At 48.0% G+C, this 27,374-nt stretch overlaps 1 protein-coding gene across 1 annotated transcript; it reads right to left on the reverse strand.

Moving 5' to 3' along the window:
* Window positions 1–7,158: 7,158 nt before the first annotated feature.
* Window positions 7,159–26,758, reverse strand: FLYWCH1 (FLYWCH-type zinc finger 1). Its single transcript, XM_090277168.1, has 10 exons — window positions 26,437–26,758; window positions 24,931–25,681; window positions 24,335–24,452; window positions 15,308–15,722; window positions 14,592–15,047; window positions 13,253–13,684; window positions 12,856–13,119; window positions 9,407–9,670; window positions 8,131–8,403; window positions 7,159–7,235 (listed from the first exon to the last, which is right to left on the reverse strand). The coding sequence occupies exons 4-10, from the start codon at window positions 15,636–15,638 to the stop codon at window positions 7,159–7,161; spliced, it is 2,097 nt and encodes a 698-aa protein (XP_090133294.1). The 5' UTR covers window positions 15,639–15,722; window positions 24,335–24,452; window positions 24,931–25,681; window positions 26,437–26,758.
* Between the last annotated feature and the right edge of the window lie 616 nt (window positions 26,759–27,374).

Below are 27,374 nucleotides of genomic sequence, written 5' to 3' on the forward strand. Positions count from 1 at the left end.
TGGCTTGACAGAGGAAGTGCCGCTCCCTGCCCCCGCACCCTCGAGACAGGCGGGAGAATGGTGGACTCTCAGTCCCGGACAGGCAGGGGCAGCTGGTGTCTGGGGATGAAGGCAGCTGCGCCCCTGGTCCCAGCCTGTCCCTCCTCCCCCTTCTCTCCCTAAGACCCCTAGTCCAGGCTCCCCGGAGCCATCGCAGCGCGATGGAATTCCCCCAGCTGTACCCACCCCCCTTCCCCCGGCGAGGGAGGGGGAGGTTAACAGGCCTAGGCAGGCGTGGGGGGAAATTCCCCGCCCCCTCCCCCTGGGCCCGACTCCTCTGAGTTCTCTGATCTCCAAGCGCCGCCTGCCTGCTGCCCCGAGGGCTTGGGGGGAGGCCAGCGCAGGTGCGTTGGAGGGCAAGGGAGGGGACCAGGGGAGGAGATGGGTGGTGGTCGGAGGTCCAGAACGGACCCGTTTCGCCCAGATCCCTTGCGCCTCAGTCCAGCCTTACCTCTCAACCAGGCCCAAACCCGGCTGCCCAACCTGGGAGGACCTGTCTCCAACACGTCAGTACCGACCCCCCACCCCTCCACCGAAGATGGGGGACTCAGGGAGGATTCTAGAAAGGCCAGGGTGCCTCTGACAGTGATGAGACCAGAGAAGACCTCACAGTTGGTAATTCACACGCAGGCTCTTGGGTAAGTCGATGAGGGTGGTGCACAGGAAAGCATTCGAAGGAGCAGGGCTTGCTGAGACTCAAGGTAGGAGCTGCAATCGCCTCCTGGGGGAGCTCCATCAGTGGCCAGGCTGGCCCACAGCTCATCTCCCAGTTTCCTGGCCCTGTGGAGCACCTGACTGGGAGTTTCCATGGTGACTGGGCAGCCACCCATGATCTGAGCCCCCTTCTTCCTTCTGCCCATGAGCACCATTGCAACAGAGGCTCTGTGGGATCATGGAGAGCATCGGCCCGAGTCAGGGTCTAGAAAATGGGGGTGCACAGGGAGCCCCACAGTCTACAGTAACAGCCTGCCAAGGAAAGGGTAGGTGGAGGACAGGGACAACCACGACCCCCCACCCCAACCTTGCAGAATGAGGGTCAGTAGGGGGGAATAGAGGAGGGGCTAGCCCCTTCCCTGGAGGGAGTTTGGACCAAAAAGCATTGTCCATTTTGTCCACAGCACTTCCATCCCCCACTCCCCACTGCTTCAGTCTCCTGCAAAGGGGGTGTTGGTTGAGAGGGAGAGGGTGCTCAGTTCCAGGACTCAGACACTGAGATGAGGGGTAGTGTCCCCACTGCAAGCTCCAGTCCTAGGTAGTTCATGGAACCTCCAACTAAGGAAGGCCAGGACCCTTGCCTCCTACTGAGGAGACCCACAGGCTGGGGAATTAAACAACAGAAATTTATTGTTTCACAGACAGTAATGCTTCCTTCTGAGCTGTGAGGGAGAATATGTTCCATGCCTCTGGACTGGCTTTGGTGGTTTGTTGGCCATCATTGCCATTCCTTGGCTTGCAGAAGCATCAGTGTCCCCAATCACTGCCTCCATCTTCATATGGCATTCTTCCTGTGCGCATATCTGTGTCCAAATTTCCCCTTTTTATAGGGATGCCACTCATATTGGATTAGGGCTCTCTTCTCCAGGATGACCTTATCTTAACTAATCTGCTACAACCTATTGGGTAAGTTGTATGGTATGTGGACTATATCTCAATAAAGCTTTTACTAAAAAAAAAAAAAAAAAAAACACTGGGCAGGGTGGCACTGGTGGACACTGACAACTGATGGGACATGTAGGGACAGGCAGGACAGTGTCAAGGATGGCTCTAAGTTCTGCTTGTGTGGTGGGGCCACCAGATGAGGAGGGAAATAGGTAGGCATTCCCCTTTGCTGCCTGCTTCTGGTGCTCACAGGACACCCAGGGCCAGGGTCCTGGAGGCAGCTGGATACACAGGTTTGATCGCAGAAGGAGGGCCAGGGGGTTGTTGCAGACTTACAAACCATGAACTCTGAAATTGGCTGGGCAGAAAAGGGCTCAGGTCCAGTTTCCAGAACACCAACCACCAGGCTTATAGGTTGAGGGTAGAGGATCCCTTGAGGAAGATTGGGAGGGAATCCAGGAAGGTGAATCCAGAGAAGGGATCAAGGAGTGGGTGCTCGGTGCCAGAGGGTGAGCTGTGAGAAGCATCTGCTGACTATAGTGAAAAGGAGGTCCTAGTTCCACCCTGCAGAAGCTTTCCTGACTGAGTACATGGGGACAGGAGGCTGGGCTGGGGTGAGGGAGTGGGGCCATGAATAGCATTTCTATGATGCTTACTGTACAACCTTGGGGACAGGGATAGGGAGCCAAGGCTCTCAGGGTTGGCCACTGTTCCCCATTTTTTAAATTTGAGTTCCTTGTTGATACTTTTCCTAACCCTTGTGAACTTTTTAAAAATTTTATTTACTTTTATTTACTTAGAGAGGGGAAAAAAGGGAGAAAGAGAGGGAGAGATACATCAATCACCGCTTCTTCCACAGGCCCCCAATTGCCCCCTAGGACCCCTAAATGGGAACCTGGCCCTCAACCCAGTCCTGTGCCCTGACTGGGAATCGAACTGGAGGCCTTTTGGTTCACAGGCCAGCACTCAATCTACTGAACCACACCAGCCAGGGCCCATGTGAACTTTTTAAATTTCATAATTGAGACATTGTTGTGCACTGTCATGCAAAGGTGCACAGAAATACCGCCCACACCCTGCGGTGCAAACATAATAAAATACTGGGGGAAACTAGCAGCAGAGTGGGAGCAGGGAAGGAAAACAGGACCTCTCTTATGTCACCGTCTGCTAAATCCACCTTTAGTTCTTGATTCCAAGATAGGGGTCTGCCCCATGCACTTCGTGATAGTGATGGAGCAGGGGACATCTCTGCGGCTCTGGAACGGTGGAGGAAGACACTTCTGGGGTTCAGTGGCTGAGGGGCCCTGGGGCCACCCTAGGTGATTGCGGTGTTCAAATTTATGTCCACCTGGGCGTCCTCAGTCCGAGCAACACAGACCATTCATCTGTACTCTAAGTTAAAAGTAGGTGTGGAGAAGAGGAAGTGTACTGGCCCTGTGTCCTCTTTCAATTCTTTCACACTGCACCCCAACTTCTGGGTGCCTAGAGCCCAGCCAAGGTAACAGCTCTGGGACTTGGGACTAGGGAAGTCACTGGCCTGCAGGATCCACTGGGGAGGCTGCAGATGGGACAAACAGTGCAGGCTCTGCAGGCGGCAATGGCTGCGCTTAGTGCTTCTCACCAGGCCCCTCAGACCTGCCTGTGTGAGGTTTCCCATCCTCAAGAAACTAAGCCAAACTCCATTTTCCCAGTATGTGCCATTGAGACATCTGGAGTTCAGTGAGTGTGTGGCTTCGTGATAGCCAGCTGTCGTTGCAAAGGGATGTGGACATACACACCAGCTCTACATAGTGAGATATAAAATAAGGTTTATTGAGGGAAAGGAACAAGCAGAGGGACAGTGAGGGGCACCCAAGATGTTACTGTCCCACAGCTGGATGGCAGGCTCCATGGCCAGCTTACCAGGAGAGAAAGAGCCTGCCATGTGTGCCCCCTCTGCAATATAGAATGCAGGAAAGGAGTCTCACTGTCGAAGACAAAGCCTTGTTAGCAAGCAGCAGCCTCTGAGGTTCCCAAGGGCACACCAGCCTGCTTCTCCTGGACCCGCTATGGCAGCTCTCTGCTACGTTACCAGGTTGGAGAAAGAACTGCACCTCTGCTGCCATCCACGTCTGCCTCTCCTCCTGCATCAGACAAACGTGGGCGACCCAGGACACTGCTGGCCTCAGCCAGGTAGAGTCTGCCCCATGCTGGCTTCCTGCAGACATCTGGGTTGGCTCCCACTGCCAGGAACAACACCTCCTGTGGGGACGAACCACGACACTGGGTTTAAGTTGGAAAACAGTGAGGGAAAGGAAGTCAGGCAGTGTGTAATGGGGCTTCTTGTTTGGCCTGCTCTGTTACTATGAGTGGTTGCTGCACCCCAGCAGCAGGCAGCCAAGGGACACAAAGACCCACCTGGCACCTGTCTAGAAAACACCTGAGTGGCTGGAGCTAGGCAGGGCAGCTCAGCTCAGCTCCAAAAAGCAGAAAGTTCCCCAAACGTCCCTTGGTCAAAGCAGGGCCACACCCAACTGGAAAGTCCTTGGCAAAGTCTCGTGCTCTAAACAGATGGGTGTTTGTGGCAGACAGGGAAGAGTGACTTTGTCAAAAGATGCTTCTTCAGATCTTTCGGAGATCAGGCCTTCCCGTCATGCACACCTGCAAGCTGCCAGCTCCTGGAATTTTTCTTTGCCTTCATGAAGACTACATCAGAGTATTCCTCCTGGGAGGCCTCTTGAGGAAGTGTGAAGGCTGTTGATGCTTTCAAAGAGTGAAAAAGAGCTTTTGTCCAGCAGAAGCTAACTGGGTATGAGATGCCAGGGTCTTGTGTAGACATGGAGCGTCCTTGAAGCTGGCGACACATGAGATTCCTCGGTTTGAGTTGGAGTGGAGATTGGCTTCACTAAGAATCACTGCTGGGTTTTATATCTTTGAGTTTTCTGATTACAAAGAGACACATATTTATCATAAAAATCAAAAAATGGCAGAAATAGGTAACACAGAAAGTTAAGGATTCCTGTAATACCTTTCCCTAGAGAAAACCATCAACTAGAATGTTTTTATACACACACATACTCATATATCATATCAATTCCTTTAAAACATGAGATTGTCCCATTGCCATAAAACTTGGGAATTCCTGCCTTTTTACACTAGCATGTCCTGGGAGGAAACACCAACATATCTGTGAAGTCCCATGTACTGTTCTGGAACTTACCAAACCTTTTCAAGATTCTTTGTTGGAAAACAGAATTCTCCTCTGTTACTGTGATAGGTTTAGAAAATGTTCATTAATTCCTTGATATTTCTCACTCCGTGTAATTCCACTCTTGGGTGTGGTGACTGGCTTCCAATGAACAGAGTAAAGCAGGAATGAAGCAGTGTGACATGGGTCATAAAGCCATTGTGGCTTTTTTTCTTTTTTGTTCTAAACAGCTTTATTGAGTTTTAATTCACATACCATATAGTTCACCCATTTAAAGTATAGAACTTACGCCTTTAGTATATTCACAGGATGGGCATCCATCACCACAATTACTTTTTAATTTTTAAAAGATTTTCTTTATTTTTTAGAGATAGAGGAAGGGAGGGAGAAAGAGAGGGGAAGAAACATCAATCGGTTGCCTCTCGCACACCCCCAACTGGGGATCTGGGCCACAACCCAGGCATGTGCCATGACCAGAAATCAAACCTGTGGCCTTTCAGTTCACAGGCCGGCACTCAATCCACTGAGCCACACCAGCCAGGGCTTCTTCTTATTTTTTTAAAAAATATTTTATTTATTTATTTTTAGAGAAAGGGAAAAATGGGAGAAAGAGAGGGAGAGAAACATCTATTGGCAGCTCTTTTGTACGTCCCCTGACTGGGAACTGAACCCGCAACCCATGCATGTGCCCTGACTGGGAATCAAACTGGCAACCTTTTGCTTTTTGGGACGACACCAAACGGAGCCACACTGCTCAGGGCTCTATTTCCTCTTGAGCTTATCTTTCTAGGAATTTTTTTCATTTCATCTAAGTTACATAATTTGTTGGCATGCCGTTGTTCATAGTATTCCCTTATAATCCTTTTTCTTTCCTATGAGGTAGGTAGTAATGTCCCATCTTTCATTAAGAATTTTAATAATTTAATAGCCAAGTGCTGGAAACAGCCTAAGTGCCCATCTGTAGAAGAGTGGATTAAAAAACTGTGGTACATTTACACAATGGAATACTATGCAGCAGAAAGAAAGAAGGAACTCCTACCATTTGAGACACCATGGATGGAACTAGAGAGAATTATGCTCAGCGAAATAAGCCAGGAAATGAAAGAAAAATACCTTGTGATATCACCTGATACAGGAGACTAATGAACAACACAAACAAATGAACAAAATTGAACAAGGAACAGAAAAACAGTTATGGCGGGTGGCGGGGGAGAAGGGGTAAATAGGGGAAGGGTTTAGTAAAGGAACTAGTATAAATGACCCATGGACATGGACAATGGGGTGGGGAATGACTGTGGGAGAAGGGGTGGGCTGGGTGGGAGGGAGCAAGGAGGGGGAAATGGGACAACTGTAATAGAAAAAAATAAATTAAATTTTTAAAAAATTTTAATAATTTGAGTTTTCTCTATATTTGAAAAATATTTTTGGGTCAATTTAACTAAAGGTTTGTCAATTTTGTTGATCCTTTCAAAGAACCAACTTTTGGTATTGTTAATTTTCTCTTCTTAATTTCATTAAATTCTATTCTTTATCATTTCTTTCCTTCTACTTTGTTTTACTTTGTTCTTTTTCTAGTGTCTTAACATGTAAGTTTAAGTTATAGATTTGAGATCTTTGTTTTTTAATATAAATATTTACAGCTATAAATTTTCCTCTAAGCACTGCTAGTAGTTTTGGTATGCTGTGTTTCTATTTTGTTAATTTTGAAGTGTTCTCTAATTTTCCTTGTGATTTCTTCTTAGTCATTGATTATTTAGAAGTATGTTATTTAATTTTCACATATTTATGAGTTTCCCAAATTTCTTTCTATTACTGATTTCTGGTTTCATTCCACTGTGGTCAGATAACACACTTTGTATGATTTTAATCCTCTTAAATTTATGGAATCTTGTTTTATGGCTCAGATATGGTCTATTCTAGAGGATGTTCTGTGTGTGTTTGAGAAGAATATGGATTCTGCCATTGTTGGCAGTTTTCTTCTTGCCCTACTCTTTCACTCATTTTGGGGAAAGATAGCTGTCATGTTTAAGGATGCTCAAGCAGCCCTGTGGAGGGTCTATATGGTGAGAAACCGAGCCCCTCATCTCACAGCCATGTAAGAGAATGTACCATTTTGGAACTACTTCCCCCAGCCCCACTCAAGCCTTAAGAGGCCTGCAGCCCAGGCTGACATCTTTTCTTTGACGTTATGAGAGACCCTGATCCAGAAGCACCCAGCGCAACCACTCCTGAAATCTTGACCTACAGAAACTGTGTGAGACAGTAAATATTTGCCATTTTAAGTCACTAAGTTTTGGGGTAACTTGTGATGCAGCATTAGATAACTAATACAATTACCCATTAATCTGCTGGCTTTCAAGAGAACAAGTCTTACAGCACAGTTGAACTGTAGGCAGGAGTTTTATCTTTTCTGAGGAAAAAAAAATCGAAAACCTGGATTAATAATTCTTTTCTTGTTGAATCTGCTAGAGCCAATGACCCATACCTTGTAGTGAAGACCTCAAGGTCTAAGGATAAAGAAAACCAAGTAGAATGATGCTGATTTGGGGATTCATTGGGAAGCCCCAAACCACCTGTGCCTGGTAAAACAAGCTATATGAGATACTAAGAGTCAGTCTGCTGCCCTTGTCATCAAAAAGACTGGGACTCAACCAGATATCAAAGAAGATCCACCCTTTACCATGCCAAAAGCACTCCACAACGTCTACTTCCTGCTTAAACCAAACAATGGCTTTTCCTTGGAAGTCTTCTTTTATGTGTTAGGCAGAAATCAAGCTTCTTTTGCTTGTTTTATACAACTTGAACTATCTCTGTATTTTATAAGATGTAGCCCTTAATATTTACATGAATTCATATGAGACTCACAATGCTTTCTAAAGACTGATTTTTATATTCTATTTATGTGAAGAGAAACCATTTCAGTTCAACAGTTAATTATTTGCAAAATTTACATGAGTGCTTGCATGTGAATGTGCACACACATTAGTTCGATCTTCTGGGTGGTCTATATTTTTTCATCAGATTTTCAAGAGACTACAATCATTAAAAAGTTAAGACCTCTTAGAATAAAAGAAAGAGAAAGTGGTAGTTTGTTTTTAAGGATGTGACAGATTTAGGTGTGTTTCGGGTTCAGGAGAAGAAGCCAGTAGAAAGGATAGACAGAAGATTCTGGGAAGACAGAACGGCCAGAGCACGAAGCTCCCCAGACAGTGCCTGTCCCCTGAAGTGTCTGAATCTTGGGCTGGTGGAGCCCAAGATCCCACATGTCTTTTGTACCCCTCTTCTGCTCTCATCCCTGTTTATACCTGGGTTCTCCTGCTGGGCCGCACTGGGGAGCCGCTCCCGCTGCCTCAGGGCCTCCAGACCCACCAGGTCAGGCAGGTGGCAGTGGCTGCGCATCACGGTCACCTGCTGGCCCTGGGTGATGGCCCGGCTGCGGCAACCCAGCCGGGCGTGGTCCCGGCACATCCAATATACCTTCTCGCTGGCAGCTTTCTCCTTCCTGTAGAGGAAGGACTCGTGTACCAGGAACCTCCCCCCGAGGGGAGTCCTCAGGAACTCCAGAGGCTCGAGGCTTCCTGGAAGGAACATAATGCTGTGAGTGGAGTGCCTCAGCTGGACCTTGGAAGCAAGGGAAGGAGCCTAAGTGCAAGGGATAGAGCCTGCTGCCTTTTTCCCACCAGCTTGCTCCAACCAGGAAACTGTTGTCCCCACCCCCACCCTCTGCAAGATTCACTCTAGTTGCTATCCTCTACCCTTGTCTGTGCCTCAGGGTCCTGGGGACTGAAGTTCAAGCCACCAGCCCAGGGCCCATAGCCCTGACACCTTTGAGTAGAGACTGCCTGGCTCTAAAGGCTCTAGTGCTGTCTCGGAAGGTTGGCTCTGCAGCCATCCAAACCCCAAGTCTCCTTCCCCACCTCTCCTGACTTGGCTTGGACCCCACACTTGCTGGCCAGCGCCCCAGACCAGGGGCTGAGCTAGAACATTGTGGGAGACTCATGGCTAGTCTGAACTATGGGCACCAGGGGCCTCCCAGCTCCCTGTCCACCCTCCCCTGGCTAGCTGGCAACCAATCAACTCTCTCTAATGAGACTTTTAAGAATCTTAACTGAAAGATCATGCAATGTTGGGGTTGGGGTACCCAGAGACAACTGTGGGGAGGGTGGCAGGAGAAGGGTGAGAGGAGACAGAGGAAAACACATATAAGAGAGAACCAGAGAGTGGAGACTAGGGGCCTCCAAGGTCCAGGCACATTGCCTCATAAATGGGTGCCAAGAGCTTCTGTATCTGCCAATAATGCCTCCCTGGCCCACCCCCTTTTCTCCAGTGGTCTGAGTGGGTTTTTCCCACTGACAGCCCATCCTAGCCTGGGACCAGCACCGTGCGTGAGGAGCCCAGATGCAGCCTCTGCCCTCAGGGAACTCAGAGCCCACGTGGACAGACTGATGTGCCTGGTTGGACCCCACTGGCCATGGACCATGTATAGAAGGCCCTAGCAGGCAGCCTTTAGCCTGTGTTTTGGGGCTGACCCCAGGGGCAGCCAGGCTAGCAGGGAGACCTGAGCCCAGCACCTACCCACACCTGAACCTTCCCTCTGGGCTGGGCTGGGGAACTGCTCGCGCTGCCTCAGGGCCTCCAGGCCCCCCAGGTCTGGCGGGTGGCAGTGCCTGCGCATTACCATCACCCGCTGGCCTTGGGTGATGGCCCGGCTGCGGCAGCCCATGCGGGCCTGGTCCCGGCACGTCCAGTACACCTTCTCGCCGGCAGCCTTTTCCCGCCTGTAGAGGAAGGACTCGTGCACCAGGAAGCTGCCCCCCAGAGGGGTCTTCAGGAACTCAGGGCCTCCTGGGGAGAAACGGGAGAAGCAGTCAGGGCAGGGAAAGCCTGGAGCCCAGGACTTGGAGCAGAACAGTGAGGCAGTGCGGGCTCTATTCTTGGAGCCAGAGCAGCATGGCTCCTAGAGTGACTTCCACAAGCCCAATCCCATGCAGCATCCACCTTCTCACAGTGAGAGGGCTCTAGAGCCCAGGACACAGATCAGTGTCAAACCCAGCCTAGCCTCAGCTCCTGGGGGCTCCTTTCCAGAGCCTGGCAGGGAGAGAAGATGGGAGACTAGTGAGGTGGAGGCCTCTGAAGGCAAAAGACTGTCCCCCCACCTCATGGTGCCTGCAGGAAGGCATATCTTTGCTACATCCTCTTGCTTATCCCACTGAGAACAGTGAAGTCCAGTTCAAGTCTGGGAGGTCTGAGGTCCCTCCGAAGGTGGGGTCTAGGGCAGGTCTACACAGTGAGCCTGGGTGTGAATTGTTTGTATGAAGAGCAATGACATAAGAGTGTCTGTGCCTGGGGAAGAAAGAATCTTCGGGGTGTGGAAGGAGGAAGGAGATGTTTGCAGCTGGAAAGTGACACTACTCGGATAAGCAATGGGATGCACATGAGGCCTTGTGGTCCCTGATGAGTTGGAGAAATAAGTGGACAGCTCCTTTGGGGGACAAGTAATCAGCAGCGAAATAGTCATGGTGTGCACACCTTCCGCCTTCTGTGCAGCGCCTTCTGCCTTTCGTGCATCAGTGAGGTGGGCTAGAGAAAAGTGACTCTCCAGGGAGCCAGGCTGGGTGGGGATTTGACCTGAGGGCAGCAGGAGGAGGTCAGCAATAATGTGGCCACGTCTTGAATGCGTTGAAAGGGAGGTGGCTGAACCCTTCTGCCCAAAGGACTCCTTTTCCTCTGTCCAGAGAACACACAGAGGAGCTGGAGACAAACTGGGAGGTCTGTCTCCCCACAGCAGAGAACAGCAGAAGCCATGGGGGGGTGAGAACACCCTAGAGAGGGTGAGGGTATCTGGATATGAAATGGAGCTGGGGGACCTCAGGGCATGTTTTTGTTCCTCCAGCACAACACACAATGAAAATGTCCCCTGAAGATGCAGGCACAGAGCACCAGGCCAGAAATCTGGAGAGGAGAGAAGAGAGGGCAGCAAAGCAGAGATGCTGACAGAACGGCAGAGGCTAGGAGTAGAGGTGGCAGGGGCATGCGGTTACAGACTTGGCAAATCAGCCTGGAGGGGAAGCCACTGAGAACAGTGGAGTCCAGTGGCCAAGTCTGGGAGGTCTGAGGTCCCTCCGAAGGTGGGGTCTAGGGTAGGTCTACACAGTGAGCCTGGGTGTGAGTTGTTTGTATGAAGAACAATGACATAAGAGTGTCTGTGCCTGGGGAAAAAAGAATCTTCGGGGTGTGGGAGGAGGAAGGAGATGTCTGCAGCTGGAATGTGACACTACTCGCTCATTTTCCCTGCCCAAGTCCCAGAATGCCAGCAGCCAGTCATAGAACACTGTGGGAAGTTCTCCCTGTGCGCTCTGACCAGCCCGGGGATGGAGACACAACCCTAACACTTCAAACCAAGACCCATTACTAATTGCATAGGGTCAGTCCTCAGAAAGCTGCAGGTCATTCAAGAACAGAGATCATACAATCACAGGATATATAACCTGGAGCTCCACAAACAGCCATGCTCTTTATCAAGACACCTTCAGACATGCATGGTCTGAACAGTGTGGCCTCCAGGGACTCTTGCTAGGGTAGTGACTAGGGGTGGACTTCAAATGACAAGGTGATAAACCAAGCAAGAGTGAGAGAGAGCTAGGGATGAGGGGAGGGCCCAGCTAGGGAGCCACAGGGAGACGGTGAGGCAAGGCCCAGTCAGACTGGAGCAAAATACCTGGACTGTCTGTTGCTGGGTGAGGAAGGGAAGCAATGTGTGAAGAAGAGACTTGACGGGCACGCAGAGCACTAGGCCAACAAATAAAGTGGCTGCTGGACTGCCTAGAAAACAAGGAGCTGTGTGAGGAGGAACCTATCGCAATGCATTGCCAGCTCAGCGGGAACACGTTTATATAATAAAGCCAAAACAAGAAACCTGCAGTAACTGTTTTGAAGGGATGGGGGCAGCAGGTAACAGATGAATCCTTGCTTTCTCTTTAAACCAATACTTTCTTTCATTGGAAATCAAGAGGTTGAAAAAGCAGTCACAGCGGTAGAAGCGTGTTTCAAGAAATAAGGCAGTAGATACTCTAAGAAAAAATGGAAAGAGCTCAGAGTGGTTATTTGGGGTGGGAATTGGGGGTGAGGATGGGGCGGGGCTGCCGTGTGCCTTGTAGCTTTGTCTCCGTGTACACAGAAGTTACAAGGACATGGAACAAAAAGAGTCAGAAAGAAATACAATCAGAGATTTCAAGTCTGAGAGAATTTTAGGGTCAAAAGACGCTAAAAATGACTCAGATGACTCATAAAATTATACAACTGGTCACCCCTAAAGGAGAGGCAGATGTCTCTCCAACATGAATGAAGAACTGGGCTGAAGTTGCTCTTCTTAGCAAGATGAGGACAGGAACATTTATGTTATTGTGACTGTGAGCCCTGTGGGGCTGACGGGTAGACAAAGATGGAAAGAGGGGGGCTGTGACTCTCACCAATGGCTCCCTTAGGGTGGATGACAGATATTTATGGAGAAAAGCAGGGGAGAAATAGTTGATTAATTACATGAAAATATCACCTTCCATCCTTTAACCATTAGGTCTGTAGGATGTGCTTGTTACTAGACACTGTATAATCCCCTCACACTGTAAAAGTGAGAAACTGGCTGTTTGCTATTAGCTTCCTTTATAAATCCTATAAACTCTTAAGAAAAAAAAAAAAAGGGAGGAGGAAGAAAACAGGGAGCCTGGCTTGATCATGTGCTGTAGAGATTTCAGGGCAGCTCGAGCTGGTCTGAGTAGGTGGGTGAGGACTACCACCTAAGTAAGTGGGACCACCCAGAGGGACCCTGAGTCCAGTTGGGCAAATGTAGTGAGGTGGTAGTCCGGGAGTGGAGGGCAGGAAAGGAAAGAGCAAGAAGAGGGCTGTAATTCCTCCAGAAGTGCTCCTAGCAAGGAAAGGAAGGGTGCTTGCTAAGGGACATGGAAGGTCAAGAGGAAAAGGCTAGCTGGCTGGGTCTCCAGCCCTTTCCCAGGTTGACAGTCCGTCTGTCTTACCTGAACTTCCCCGCTGGGAAGCACTGGGGCATTTCTCCCGCTGCCTCAGGGTCTCCAGGCCCACCAGGTCAGGTGGGTGGCAGTGGCCTCGCATCACAGTCACTCGCTGGCCCTGGGTAATGGCCCGGCTGCGGCAGCCCATGCGGGCCTGGTCCCGGCACGTCCAGTACACCTTCTCACCGGTGGCCTTCTCCCGCCTGTAGAGGAAGGACTCGTGCACCAAGAAGCTGCCCCCCAGAGGGGTCTTCAAGAACTCAGGGTCTCCTTAGGAAAAATGGGGTAGGTGGTCAGTAAAGGCTGAGCCGGGCCTAATGCCACCCACTCCTACCTCCCAGGCCCTCAGGAAGTTAAGTCTTGAGGGGGTGCCAGCTCTGACCAGTAGATAAGGAGGACTTACTCAGGGGCTTGTCCTGGTCCTCGGTAGGGGATCTCTGCAGGGCCTGGGGCTTCATGTGCTTTCTGGGACGGGGCCTGGTGAAAGTAATGGTGCCAGGCACCCTGCAGTAGAGCAGGCTATCCACACCTTGGAGTAGCTTGTCCACTTGGTCCCCGGGGCCACCTGGCCTGGCCTGTAGCATCTTCATGGCCTTCTCCTGCTGCCGCCGGGCCTGTAGGCCTTCCATGTCAGGTGGGTGGCAATGGCCACGCATCATGCTCACTCGCTGGCCTTGGGTGATGGCCCGGCTACGGCAGCCATACAGTGCATGGTCTCGGCACGTCCAGTACACCTTCTCTCCCACGGCCTTCTCCCGCTTGTATAGGAATGACTTGTGCACCAGGAAGCTGCCCCCATAACAAGTCTTTAGGAACTCCAAGGGTGGGCGCTCTCCTGGAGGAGGAACCAGCAGTCACACTGGCAGAAGGGGAGGAGACCGAGCAGTGTGGCTAGTGGAATGTGTGGCCAGGTGCACTTGGTCCAAATGCACCGCACTGACCCCCAGCCCCCAGCAACCCAAGGGGGAGTTGCAGTTCCTCTGCTGGTGGTCAGAGAGGAGGTCACGTCCAAGATCATACACCCAGAAGGACCACAGCCTATGTTCTCAGTCACTCCAGGCCATACTTTTTCTTGGGATTTGCTTGAAAATTTTATCTAACTTTTGAGTAATACTTGCATGCATCATAAAATACAAATGGTACCAAGATACACAATGTAAAACAAGTCCCTTTTCCTCGTCCTGCCCCAGGTACCCACACAGCAGCTGCCTTTAATCCTTTAATCCTTCAGTCCTTGAATCCTTTCCAGGTCAAAAAATCCTTGAAGCCTTTCCAGGTCTGGAGGCACCAAGCCTTTGAGACCAAGCCCACCTCCCAGTTATGGGTAATAAAAGCTGCATAAAAAAGTCCTTCTACAAAGTTAATCAGCGCTACCACATGCTGGGCCAGTATTGAGCACTTCCCACATGTCAAACATGTAATCTCCCTGACGTTTAGGTTATCACCCATCTTAGGACAAGGCTCCCCAAACTGCAGAAATTCAGCAAATGTTCTGAGGCTATGCAGCTACATCAGACCAACCTTCCCAAACTGCATGGAGCCCATTAAAACTTATGTTTCTGGGCCCCATACCAGACCCTGCTGCATCAGAATATTCTAGAAGGGCCCTGGCCAGCATGGCTCAGTTGGTTGGAGCATTGTCCTGTAACCAAAAGGTTGCTGGTTTGATTCCTGGTCAGAGCACATGCCTGGGTTGCAGGCTTGATCCCTGGTTGGGGCACATGCAGCCGAAACGCACTCACCAGTCCTCAGTGTCCGGCGTTTCTTGAGCGGCAAGCTCAGCATCGACAGGGCTTGCAGCCCTCCGTTCTCCTCTGGAGCTGGCTCACTCAGCACCAGCCCAGGGGCAGGCTCTGGCTCCTCAGGGCACGGCCATGGGCCTACTCCCTTGAGTGGCTCCTCCACCTGGCCTTGGAGGACCTCAGGAGCCCCCAAACCTTCCGGCAGGGCTGTGCCGGGCAGCTTCTGTTTCTGGCGCCGGGCCTTCAGGCCCTCCTCATCAGGGGTGTGGCAGTGGCCCCGCATCATTGTGGCTCGAGAGCCTTGGGTGATGGCCCGGCTCCGGCAGCCCAGTGTGTGCTCTCGGCACTTCCAGTACACTTTGTCCCCTATGGCCTTCTCCTGCTTGTACAGGAAGGACTCAATCACCAGGAGGCGGCCCCCAAATGGGGTCTTCAGGAACTCCAGGGGCTTGGGGTCTGCTAAGACCAAGGAGAGGGCCAGGTTAGCTGACATGGAGCAAACACGAGGCCAGGGACATGGACCAGAGGGATGGGGGAAAGGGGTGGCCAGGGATGAGGACTGTCACACCAGCATGGGACAGGTTTGTAATTAGAGTCAAGGAAGCTTGGCTCAGAGTAGGATGGGACATCCAAAGTCACTAGACTGGAAAGGGGAGTGGTTCACAGGGCCCCAAGGCTGAGCATGCAGGGCCAGGGGTAGCAGGCCTGGAACTCACCTGCGTCTGACTTGCTGGATGTCTGCTCAAGGGCCTGGGGGCTTGGCTGGACTGGCTCTCCCTGCTCCTCTGCTGGGAGGATCTGGAGGGTCCTGGCCAGGGTGTTGGGGCCAGACATCTCCAGGGACATGAGGCAGTGCACTCCTTTGGGCAGGGAACCCACTCCATCCCCGTTCTCAGTGGAGGCCGTTATCAGAACCAGATTGGAGAAGTCCTTGGGCTTCACAGGAGCTGCAGCAACATCTGTGCCAGTCTCAGGGGACTCAGGGGACGGCTCCTGACCGGCCTTCATATTCTCACTCTCCTGCTCGCTGGGCTCAGGCAGGGGCATTCTGGGACCAGGCTGTGCTCAGGCCCCAGTAGATGGATTTCTCCTCCTCACTGGCAAGGAACCTGGCAGTCCAGGGACTCTGTCCTAAGGGAGGAAGCAAACCCCCATTAGTGAAGCCTGGGGCTCAGGAGAATGGATCTGGGGTGCAGGTTGAGCAGATGGGACACCAGGATGGGCAAGGACCTGAATGAACAGAGCTGGAGAGACTGGCCCCAGTGCTTCTGCTGGGCCAGTTCCTCTCTTGGTGGCAGTATGTCACCTCTCCGACCCAAACCTCACTTTCTGGCTCTTAGTAGAGGGAGGGGGTGCTGTTGGGGGATTAAAATACTGATAACTGAGTTTCACGGGTTTTTAAATTTAACCTTTCAGCCCCCGTGTTGTAAAAGTTCAACATTCTTACTGACCCAGTTTATAGATGAGGACACTGAGCATGTCAGGGTGACAAACACAGCCACGAAGTAGCTGGGAGTCTAGCTAAAGAAGATCTGGAGCCCTCCCTCACATGACACCTGGTGTACCTTGTCCAGGATGACAGTCAGTGGTGTTCCTGAGCACCAAGCATCCGACACAAGCACTGGGGACATGAGTCCAGGTCACTGACCCTCCCAGAATCCCCAGCACCTTTTCTCCCTGACACTCTGCAGATCACAGAGCGGATGCCAGGCCCTGGGAGGTGGGACTCTCTGGACTCACAACTAGACCCTGTCCGCACCCCAGGCAGGTGGCCTGGGGCCACCCAGAGCTCAGGAGGTGCCAGGGCCCCAGAGTGCAGTGACCACTTTGTGCCTGAGCTGGTACTGGCACTGCTTCAGCTGGGTGGTAGGGACAGGGTTGTGAAGCTGAGAATCTGTGGCCATTGAGGGCTCCCTGGCCTGGAGAAGCAGAAAGAATGAACTATGGGGGCCAGGGTGTACTGGAGACTTGGGTCCAGGGGCATCAATGTGGAACGATCTTCCTGTCTTCTCAGGGGAATGGGTGGTGGGCGGATTGTGGAGTCTTTCCCATCTCTCACTGATAGCCCCAAAGCAAGGCAGCTGCCTCCCCTCATGTTTCAGTTTCCCCACTGTGACCTGTCACCTCCACCCCAAGTTCTGCAGTTCCAAATTCTCCTGGTACCCCATTCCTACTCAGAAGTTCCCTGAGCTGGTGCCCACATTCAGCTCCCCAAGGCCTGATCAGCCCAAGCACTGGGCCCCAGGGCTCCTGTATCCTCAACAGTGTACCTGAAAGTCCCTGCGCTACACATTTGCCCAGCCTCGGGCAGCAGCGAAGCCCCATCCTGAGGGGTGATAGCCAGGGAAATAAATCCTCCAGGTACTGAGACATCTGGTTGGGAATCCCACCTGACCTCCCGTGTCATGACCCCCTCACCGTGGTCTAGCTCCAGGATCAGCCAATCCCCTGGTTCTCACGCTGTCCTTCTAGGCCCTGCCCTTCCCACCCACAAGGTGAAGAGGCAGGTGGGGACCCTAGGACAATGCCTGCAGCAGTAGCAGACACTTCTGGCACCTTTCCAGGGAGAGTCCCTCTGGCAGGAAAGGGTTATAGTTGAGGCCCACCTACAGACCACCCAGCTTCCCATGTTGATTGGCCCCCAGCGCAAGTCCCTCCACTAGCAATCTGCCCCTCTGGCTCTCAGGCTCTGGGGTCCCCCCTGAGTCCTCCCTGTGCCCCCAGGATCTGCCTGTGCTCTTTCCTTCCCTGTGACTGACAGGACGAAAAAGCATAGAGAAGCCGGCCTTCCCTTCCACAGAAGGCCTTTCAGACCACGCAGGCCACCCAAAGCTGTCCAGCCGGCACGCACATTCCTACAGGGCCAGGCAGTCGGTCCCCACCAAGCACCACACAGCTGGACAGGAGTGGAGGCTGCAGACATGCCGCCCCCTCTGGGCCTCCTTCAGCTCAGCCAAGGTCTACATGACCAACCATGACCAATAGGGGTCAGCATGGCAAAGACCCAAAATCCCCTTGAAACTGAACACCCCGGAGTCAGAAAACACTGCAATCCTCTTAACTAAAATTGCTGTTTAATTCAAGACCCATGTACTGGAAAACGTTCCAGTACAACAAAAGACCTTGAACTATGGCCGACCACTAAGATCAGGGATCATTTATTACACAGCAGTTCTTGGCAAGTGACTGAACCTCGTGGGTTTTGGTTTTTTGATGACTGGAATACTGCTAATGGTTCTGAAATATCCAACATCAAAGTGCTTTTGAAATCCAGGTGCCATGCAACACAAATATTAAATCCCTCAGATGACTGCACTTAAAGGGCTAGTAATCCAGCAAAAGGAACAAAAATATTAAGTATAAAGGACAGTAAATGAGAATCATGTATTAAAACATATGTAACATGAGGCCTGACTGGTGTGGCTCAGTTGGTTGGAGTATCATCCCTCAAAGTGCAAGGTCATCAGTTGGATTCCCTGTCAGGGCACATGCCTAGGTTGTGGGTTCCGTCCCCGGTCAGAGCACATACAAGATGTTTCTTTCTCACATCTGTATTTCTCTCCCTCTTTCTCCTTCCTTTCCCCACTCTCTCTCTAAAAAAAAAAGTAATAATAATAATAATAATAATAATAATGTAAAAAGGAAGTCCGTAACATGAACCAACTAGTCACAAAAGGATAAATACTGTATGACTCCATTTATGTGATGTAGCTGGAATGATCAAATTCACAGAGACAGAAAATCAGATGATGGTTGCCAAGCTGGGGGAGGGCAATGGGGAGCTGCAGTGTAATGGAAACAGGATAATATTTGGGAAGATGAAAAGATGGATGGTGGCGATGGGTGCACAACACTGTGAATGTATTTAATGCTACTGAACTGTACACTTAAAAATGATTTAAGTTGTAAATTTGTGTGTATATTTTACCACACATGTAAAAAAATATCTATAACAAACTACATGTAGTAATGCTCCATTTACCTAACATCTGATTAACTAAAAGTATCTCTCCATGATTCAGAATTTTACAATTTCATCTGCTTCACAATTTATCCATTTGGGATAGATATCTTCATAAGCTCTTAAAACTCTTCACTTTCTGGATAAAGAAGGCACACATATTTTATCCTGATTTGGAAAATAAAGTGTCTTCATCCATTTCCCTTGGCACATCCCCCCCCCCCCCAAGGAACCCTATCTCTACCATTCATGTTCTGCTCTCTCTGGTTACCAAAGCTCTGTGCCTCCTCTGGTTCATTGTATTTGGACCATCAGGGTTTTTAGGTATCCCAACAAAACCCCCTTCTTCCCTTAACAGTTTAATTTTACAAGAATAGCCCACACTCCTTCCTTCTCACCCTGGTCATCTGCAGACACCACTCTCCTCTTTGGCCACCATGCAGAATCGGTCCAAAAACCATGTTCTCCCTCTGAAACACTTGCACATGCCTGTATGTGGTCTATCTGTACAATGGCACTTATTCAGGAATATAAGAACGAAGTTCTGACACGTTACAATGTGGATAAACCTTGAAAACATGATGCTCAGTGAAAAAATCCAGACACAAAAAAATTCACAGACAGAAAGCAGCTAAGTGGTTGCACAGAAGTGTGGGGGTGGGGAGAGTAGGGGGTGATGCTAAGGGGTGTGGAGGTTCTTTTGAGGATAATGAAAATGTACAACTCTGTGAATACACTAAAAACACTGAAATATACACTTTAGATGGGGGAATTGTATGGTGTATAAGTCATATCTCAATAATGCTGTTTAAAAAATCCTTATAGGTATGACTCCGGTCCCTAGAGTTACCTGGATAAAAACCAGTTTCCTACCCATGAATAGGCTTCTCACTCCTAGGCTTGGTTTTGTCACCAAAGGAGATGGGTAGTATGAATTATGCATTGATATATTTTTTAAGTTGCTAATATTATATTGTAAAAACTAACTAGAAACCATTTTTTAAATGTTAAGAACAAAATACTAGTAAATTATCCATAATCCTGCCACTCCAATGCACAGCTATTTATATTCTTGTATTTGTATCTTTAAAAACTCTTTATTTTCTGTTGCACACACATTGTGTTCAACATGTTGTTTGTTATTTTACGTTAAAGTGGTAAGCCCCCACCTGCAGACCAGATGGATGGAGTCCTAAAGCATTATATAACTAATGTAGGCCCTTAACAGTTATGAGAACACACATCTAAATCCTCAGCGGCAATACTCTTGAAGGCCACAAGATGGTGATGTTGCTCCTTAAAAATTAACCTATTGCATCCTTGGTAAAAAATGTACGGCACGTTTCCAAAGCAAGAATTTGGGAGTTTGAACGTGTCACAAAAATAATTCAAGAATTTCAAAAATGTCTGTATTTACAAGACTTATTAGTGAAGAAGCAGAATCCAATTAACAAGTTCAGCAAAGGCTATTTTTTGTAAACTAAGTTTAAAAAAAAAAAAACGACCACAGTATTACTCAGACACTGACAAACCACTTTTATTCTATCTCTTCTTGATTCCAGTCATAGTTTTTATTTACTGACTAATTTTATGTACTCATTACTTTAAAAAGCCTCAAATAACTAAGAAGAAATACCTCAAAATGTTAAAAGTAGTAAGAATAGTTGTTTTTTCCTTATACTTTTTCTGTTTTTTCAAAATTGCTTACAATGTGCATAAACTTTTTACAGTGGGAAAATATTAAATGCTTTAAACATAATCTGTATTTTCTTGCTTGGTAATTTTTTCTTTAACTCTGTAACTCACAAAAAAAGAGAACATTCCTATGTGACATGTCATACAAGAAAATAACTAGTATAAACAATAGAACAGAGAAATGAATAAAAATCAAGTATATTGAAATCCTTGTTGTGGGATTTGCATAGCCTCAAAGATATTTGCCACAAGATATTTATTAACTACATAGGGAAAGATAGCAACTTGACAGTGAAGAAATCCCACAGACACCCCCTTAAATGAGCAAGGCCAACTTCACCAATAAAAAGACACACTAAAAAATGACCTCCTTGATAAAAGGCACTGAGAAGGACACAATAGCATCTCTGTGATATTCCTGCTCAACACATACACCCCTATTCTAGTCAGACAAGCCACATCGAGGGACAGTCTACAAAACAACTGACCAGGTCACTTCAAAACAGCCAAGGTCATTGAGGACAAGGAAAGGCTGAGTACCTGTCACAGACTGGAGGAGACTGAAGAGACATGACAACTAAATGCAATGTGAGATCCCAGAACAGAAAAAGGACGCTAGGTGAGATCTGAGGAAGGTCAGTAACTTAAGTTAATAGTATCGTACTGATGTTGATTTCCTGGATTGATCACTGTACAATGTTAGGTAAGATGCTGACATGTGGGGAGACTAGGTGATGGATAGATGGAAAGTCTTTGTACTATTTTTTGCAATTTTTAAAAAGTCTAAAATTAACTAAAAAGAAAAGGTTTTTGGAAACCCAAGTTTCAAACTTACAGGCACAATGAAACTTGACAGAGAAAATAACTAACTCAGAGACTTCCTGAATGGAAGGGACAAAGAGAGAGAGAGGAATAAAGTCAGAAATCCCAGTTACAGAGGAAACTGATGCACAGAGCTGGAGGCAGACCTTCAGGTAAGTTGTCAGCTGCATTGGTGCATCACTACAGACCAACTATTTTGTGCTTTATCATAGTGGCTTCCAGTTGATCTGCCCAATCAGCAGATACTGTGGGAGACTAGAGGGTGAAGTAAGGAGGGTGTCTCCACAGTTATCTGCCTGGCATGGCCCCACCAGGGTGGTCTGTTCCAGCTTTGCCGGGGTCTCCCCCCACACCCCCCACTGCCCTGGATCCCTGGCCTGGCTGTGGTGGCAGCCTCTAGCCACTGTTTATCTCTGAGGTGCTCATCATTCTTGTTTGGCTTCTCAGCTCTTCTACCACCAGCAAGAGCAATGAAATTACCAGCTGAAATCTTACAGTAGTTTCTATTTTCCCAGTTGGGACTGTGATTACATTTACTACTTAACAAACAGCACCTATGTGTCACACTAAACTAAGGACTTTCAATGTATTATTTCATACTACCTTCCAAATAGCCTCATCAATTAAATTTTACTGTTCTTTGATATTACAGATGAAGAATGTAAGGCTTAATTTTAGGTTCCTAAGACCAACAGTCAAAGGACAAAGGACAGACCATAGTCAGCATTCAAACCTCCTGGGTATGCTTTCAGGGCCTAAACTCTTAAAATAAGTTAAAATAGTTCCAACCATAGGTATCAGTGTAGTGGGTTACGACTGGAGGTTCTCAGTCAGGGTGATTTGCTCTCCAGGCAACATTTGACAAATGTCCAGAGACATCTTTGGTTGCCACAACTGGGGGGTAGGGCATGCAACTAGCATCTAGTGGGTAGGGGCCAAGAGGGTTACTTCTACTTCTCCCACAGTGCTCCGTGCAGCCTTTCCACTCACCCACCTCAAAGAAGAATCTGGTCTAAAATGCCAACAGTGCCAAGGTTGAGAAACCCTGCTTAAGATCAGTGTTTAAAAAATGAAACAGAATAATGAGAGCATCCATATAATGAAGCTAAGTGTAGTTTTCATGAAACTTTTATTTTAATTATTTGTATGTGTAATTTGGGTCCCCATAATTACCCAGGCACCTGATAAAAATGCAGATGCCTGAATTTAACACCCAAAATTCTGGAGAGGGATTCAAGAATCTGGATTTTTAACAAGTACCCATGAGGCTTTGGTCCTAATGGACCATGAACTGTGCTTTGAGAAACACTGGAATAAATGCTTTTGAGAAATGGTGGCCCGTAGCTAAGTGACCAGTTTAAGAAGGAACTGAAGTTTTCTTTGTGCCAAGTACCACACGAAATGTTTTACATATATTATCTCATTTAAACCTGTCACACTGTACAGGTTCCCTCATTAATGTGTTAAATAATTAACATCTCTTTTTTTTATATCAGTGAGAGAGTCATGATTTCATCTTTTAAAAAATGATCCTTTAATAATTTTCAGATACTCTGGGGTATCGTGTGGACCTCAAGATGAGAGGAACCTGAGCAAACTCATAAGCAGTGCAGGTAAAATCTGGTGAAGAGAGCTTCCTGGGCATGGCTTCTATACCACAGGAGAGCAAATACCAGACTTTTAAAAATTCAATCTGAGACTCCTTATAAAGACTTCCAGCAGAGCAAACTCAAGAAAGCCTATATATGCCCTGGCTGGTGTGGCTCAGTGGATTGAGTGACAGCCTGCAAACCAAAAGGTCGCAAGTTCCATCCCAGTCAGGGCATATACTTGGGTTACAGGCCAGGTCCCCAGCTGGGGGCCTGCAAGAGGCAGCGAGAGGAGACCGATTGATACTTCTCTGGCACATCGATGTTTCTCTCCCTCTCTTTCCCCTTTCCTTTCTCTCTCTGTAAAGAACAAAATAAAATCTTAAAAAAAAAAAAAAAGCAAGCAAGCCTATATGGTGAATTAACACACTTGCTGCACCTAGGCAAATAATCAGGTCAGAACTAATGAGACCAGCCTTTATTTATTTATTTATTTATTTATTTTTAAGATTTTATTTTACTTATTTTTTAATAACATCGATTGGTTGCCTCTCGCATGTCCCCACTGGCCTGCAATGCAGGCACATGCCCTGACTGGGAATTAAACTGGCAATCTTGAAGTTCAACAGGCCAATGCTCAATCCACTGAGCCACACCAGCCAGGGCCCAGCCTTATTTCATGATAAAAAATTTCTTTCATTGAGATTATTAGACTATAGGGAAAATTTGTTCTTCAATGGAAAACTATGCATTGTCTAGAACATACCCTTTCAGGTTATGTGAATCTAGCCTTTCGGTACCATTGAGCTAGTTTTACAACTCTGTACATTATAGAGAATAATGAGAACTAAGAACTGATAACAATGCAAAATAAGTTAGTCTATAGACAATAAATTCTCTCTCCCTCCATGTAAATAAATATAGACATGTAAATGATTCTTCCAACTGTGGAAGAAGCCAGTTTTGCCTCCGTCTGCACATTTATTTCAGTATTCTTAATCTAGTCTTCTAAAATCTTCTTTGGGTTCTCTTGCAAACTGGTTGCAAGATCTTTCTGGTTTCTTGGTTCACAAATTAAATAAAAGCTTTCTCACATGTTCATTTTATATCTGTATGAAATCATGAGTTTTATTTCCTTTGTTTTGGTCTAAGGCTTTGCTTTTCAAATTTTCCTGGTTATTGGTCACAATTTAAAAAATTATATCGGCTATACCAATCTCTATTGCATATAATAAATGTATTATCATAGGAAACTGTTATTTGTTATACATATATATATTTATTTTAGGTGGACTTAAATTTTTTACTTTGGATGGTCCTGTTTTGAGGTAAGTTCTTTGGTCCTATTGTGTTTATTTTATAACACTTAATTTTTACTTAGTGCAGGTTTCTTGAGTGTCTGGAATGTTTTTAAGTCAGGCAGATGTAAATGGAAAGTTCAAGAGCTTCACAGTTTGGGTTGGTCACTCTCTTATCCTCTCTCCCCCTCCCCCAAAACTGAGGTACAGAGCAACCTGAAGGCAGTATTTGGACGGCCTGCTCTGATAATGTTGTCCTACTGGTGGTTACAAAAGCGTTAACATATACCCAACACCTAGGAGACTCCCCTGGGTCCAAGCCCAGATCTTGGAAGGCAGAGCCTGGCTCAGCAACTGATGGTGGATCAACAGAATTACCTTCACACAAGAGAGGGACAACCACCATCATCGGGTGCCGACACCCAGGTCCTTAGCTCTGGCTTGCTAGGTGAGAGACCTGGGGCAAAACCCCATCACTTCTGTGGGCTGGTTTCACCTGTGAAACAGGAAAAGTGGCAAATGAGATATTGTATGTGAAATTCTTCTATAAACTGTAAATCACCACCCAAGGACAAGGAATTCTTTGCCCAGACCCCAACAGGGGTCATGAAGAATGGAAGGGGAGGAGAGAAGGTCATGATGGTTGAAAAAGCTCCTGGATGAGCCATGGCCATGTAGTTCAGTTGGTTAGACCACCCTCCCAATATACCAAGGTTGTGGGTCCAATCCCAGGTCAGGGCACATACAAGAATCAACCAATGAATGCATAAATAAGTGGAACAACAAATTGATGTTTTTCTCTCTCTCCTTTCCTCCCTCTCTAAAATTAGTAAATAAAAAGATTTTAAAAAGGAAAAAAATTTTTAAAAGCTCCTGGATGATTACAATTGCTGTCCTCCCACCCTCCCCCACTAATGAGCAGTGTGGGTTAAAGGTGCCCACTGACCAGCCTGTGAACCCTTCTATGTACGCACCAGTCTGAGTGTGTATACAGGCATTATTCTTGGGAGAGCTTGAAGGTGGCAGTGATAGATTCAGAACTGCTATTCTAAAGCAGGGCTTCTCAAACTCAGCAACACTGGCATTTGCACCAGATAATTCTCTGTTGTGGGGGATGTCCTGTGCAATGAAGAATGTTTAGCAGCATCCACAGCCTCTGCCTGCTAGATGCCAGAAGCACCTCCAAAGTCCTGTCAACCAACATTGTGAATGCCCCCTGACATACACCACAGAAAGAGATTACAGCCAACAGTACTCTCCCCCAATCCCTCATCAGAATTTTAGCTATTTTTACTCCTCCCTTACCAGCCTAATGTGCCCTCAAATCTTTCTTATTCTCTTTGCACCCAATCCTGCCATCTTCCATGGCTTCCACTGCACATTACCTCAGGACTTCAACAATCCCCACCACCTCCTTAATGGTCTTACCCTCTAGCTCTGTCCTTCCAGTTCTCCCTATGCAGTGCAGTACTGACAGGTTAATCTTCCTAAAGTTCAACTTTGATCATTTCTCTCTCCAATAAAAGCCATTTCCTTCTCTATTATAAAAGCTACACACACACACAAACACACACACACATACACACACCCCCCTCCACAGTCTAGCTCCAGCCTCACACACTTTCCTCTCCCTCCAGTCTGACTGTGGGAATTTGGAAGAGGAACAAAAGAAACCTGGTTGAATGAAACCAGAAGTCAAATCAAGTCCTAGAAATGATCTTGGGCCTGAAACATAGAAATGTAAAAATAATAAAAATATACCCTTATGAAGGTTACACATGATTTTCTGATTATTGGGAGCTCAGCATCCACCAAAGGCAAGGAAAACTGATGGTTAAAGCAAGCATTTCAAACTATGGTCACATGGATTTAGGTCCAGAAATCGATTTCATGGTTTAGCAAGTCCTTTGAAATGGAAAGAATAGGATAAATCATATAGAATAGAATAGGCTAGGCTAGGCTAGAATAGAATAAAATGTGAAGTTAGGGTAATATCTCCCTTTAAAGTTATCTTTCATTAATCTATATCTACAGGCACAGGGTTTGCATGCAAAATATATTTCTCAGTGTAAGCTGAAAAAAAAAGTTTGAAAGCTACAGAGGACAATCTACATAGTTGAAGGAGGGATGTAAGAACAGCAAAAAGTGCAAGGTCACTGGTACCTCTAGAGCTGCAAAGATGGGTGCCAGGGTGGAGGCAGTATGCGGTGGGGTGCACACCGCCGGGAAGACGGGGGAATGTGGGGCTCCCTGATTTGGGGTGTCAGGCCTCAGTCCCAGGGTGGGGTGGGTTAGGGGAAGGAGGGGTGAGGATAATGGAAGCGAATCCCGGGTGAAGGACAAGGAGGCGGCTTCAGCGACAGAACCAGAGCCTGGGGACCCCCTCCTCCCAGCATCAGCAACTGCTGGGACCGCCGGGAGAGTCGCATCAACGTCATGGGACCCCGAACCCACCCCAACCCGCTGGGTCCCGTCCTCACCGGGCACCGGCCAGAAGGCGACGGCAGCGGGGCCCTCCCTCACCGGCGACCGAGCTGCGGCAGGTCCTTTGACCTCGGCCGCTGCAGCCACAGGCGTCGACCTTGCGGCCCAGGCCCCTCAGGCCACCGCAACCGGAGCTCCGGATCCCCGCCCCCACATGCCCCCTCGAGAGCGAGCCCTGTGCCCGCGCGCGCCGTTGCACGGGTGGTCGGGAGCGCGCGCCAGCCCTCGGGGGAGCTAGCCTCCGGGAACGCCTAAGAGAGCTCCTGGTTTTCAGGCGCAGCAGAGCCCATTTTAGGGAACAAAATCCGCTTCTCCGGGTCTTCCCTGCGCAGTGTGGAGCTGGCAGCCTAACCAATCGGTGAGGGGTGGGGTGGGACTAGGGCTCGCAAAAGAGGCGGGGAAAGCCCAGGATCGAGTGGCGTCGTCGTGGGCGGAGCCTCAGTAGGACCTGTGGCTTGTAGCAGGGGTCCTGAATGGTAGCGGTCAGAGCGGTGGGTGGGGATCTTAATTGGGAACAGCGGACCTCCCCCAGGATTTGACTGCGCCTTCAAAGCAGGAGCAGAAAGAAATTTCTTATGCACCTCACTGAAACCTTCAAGTAACCCCACCCTAACCTGGGCCAATTTGAGATTCAAAGTAAATAATGACAATGGATTATAACCTTGAATAAAATAAGAATCCATGAGTTGTTATGATGTTAGTAAATTGGGGAGAAGGGAAAGTTCCTTCTTATAGTAAAAATATATATTATAAACTTATTTTGTATATGATTGCCTACGTAATTTTCCTATTGGAAATTTCGTTTCTAAATCTGTTATAAACATTGCTGCTGTGGCTGGCATCATTCCTAACATTTGGGAGGTGAAGAATAACATAGGAATCCTTTGTACACTTCTTGCAATTTTTCTGTAGGTGTGAAATTATATCAAAGTAA

This window comes from Furipterus horrens, unplaced genomic scaffold, assembly GCF_987537825.1.
Source record: "Furipterus horrens unplaced genomic scaffold, mFurHor1.1.pri manual_scaffold_5, whole genome shotgun sequence".
Lineage (NCBI taxonomy): Eukaryota > Metazoa > Chordata > Mammalia > Chiroptera > Furipteridae > Furipterus > Furipterus horrens.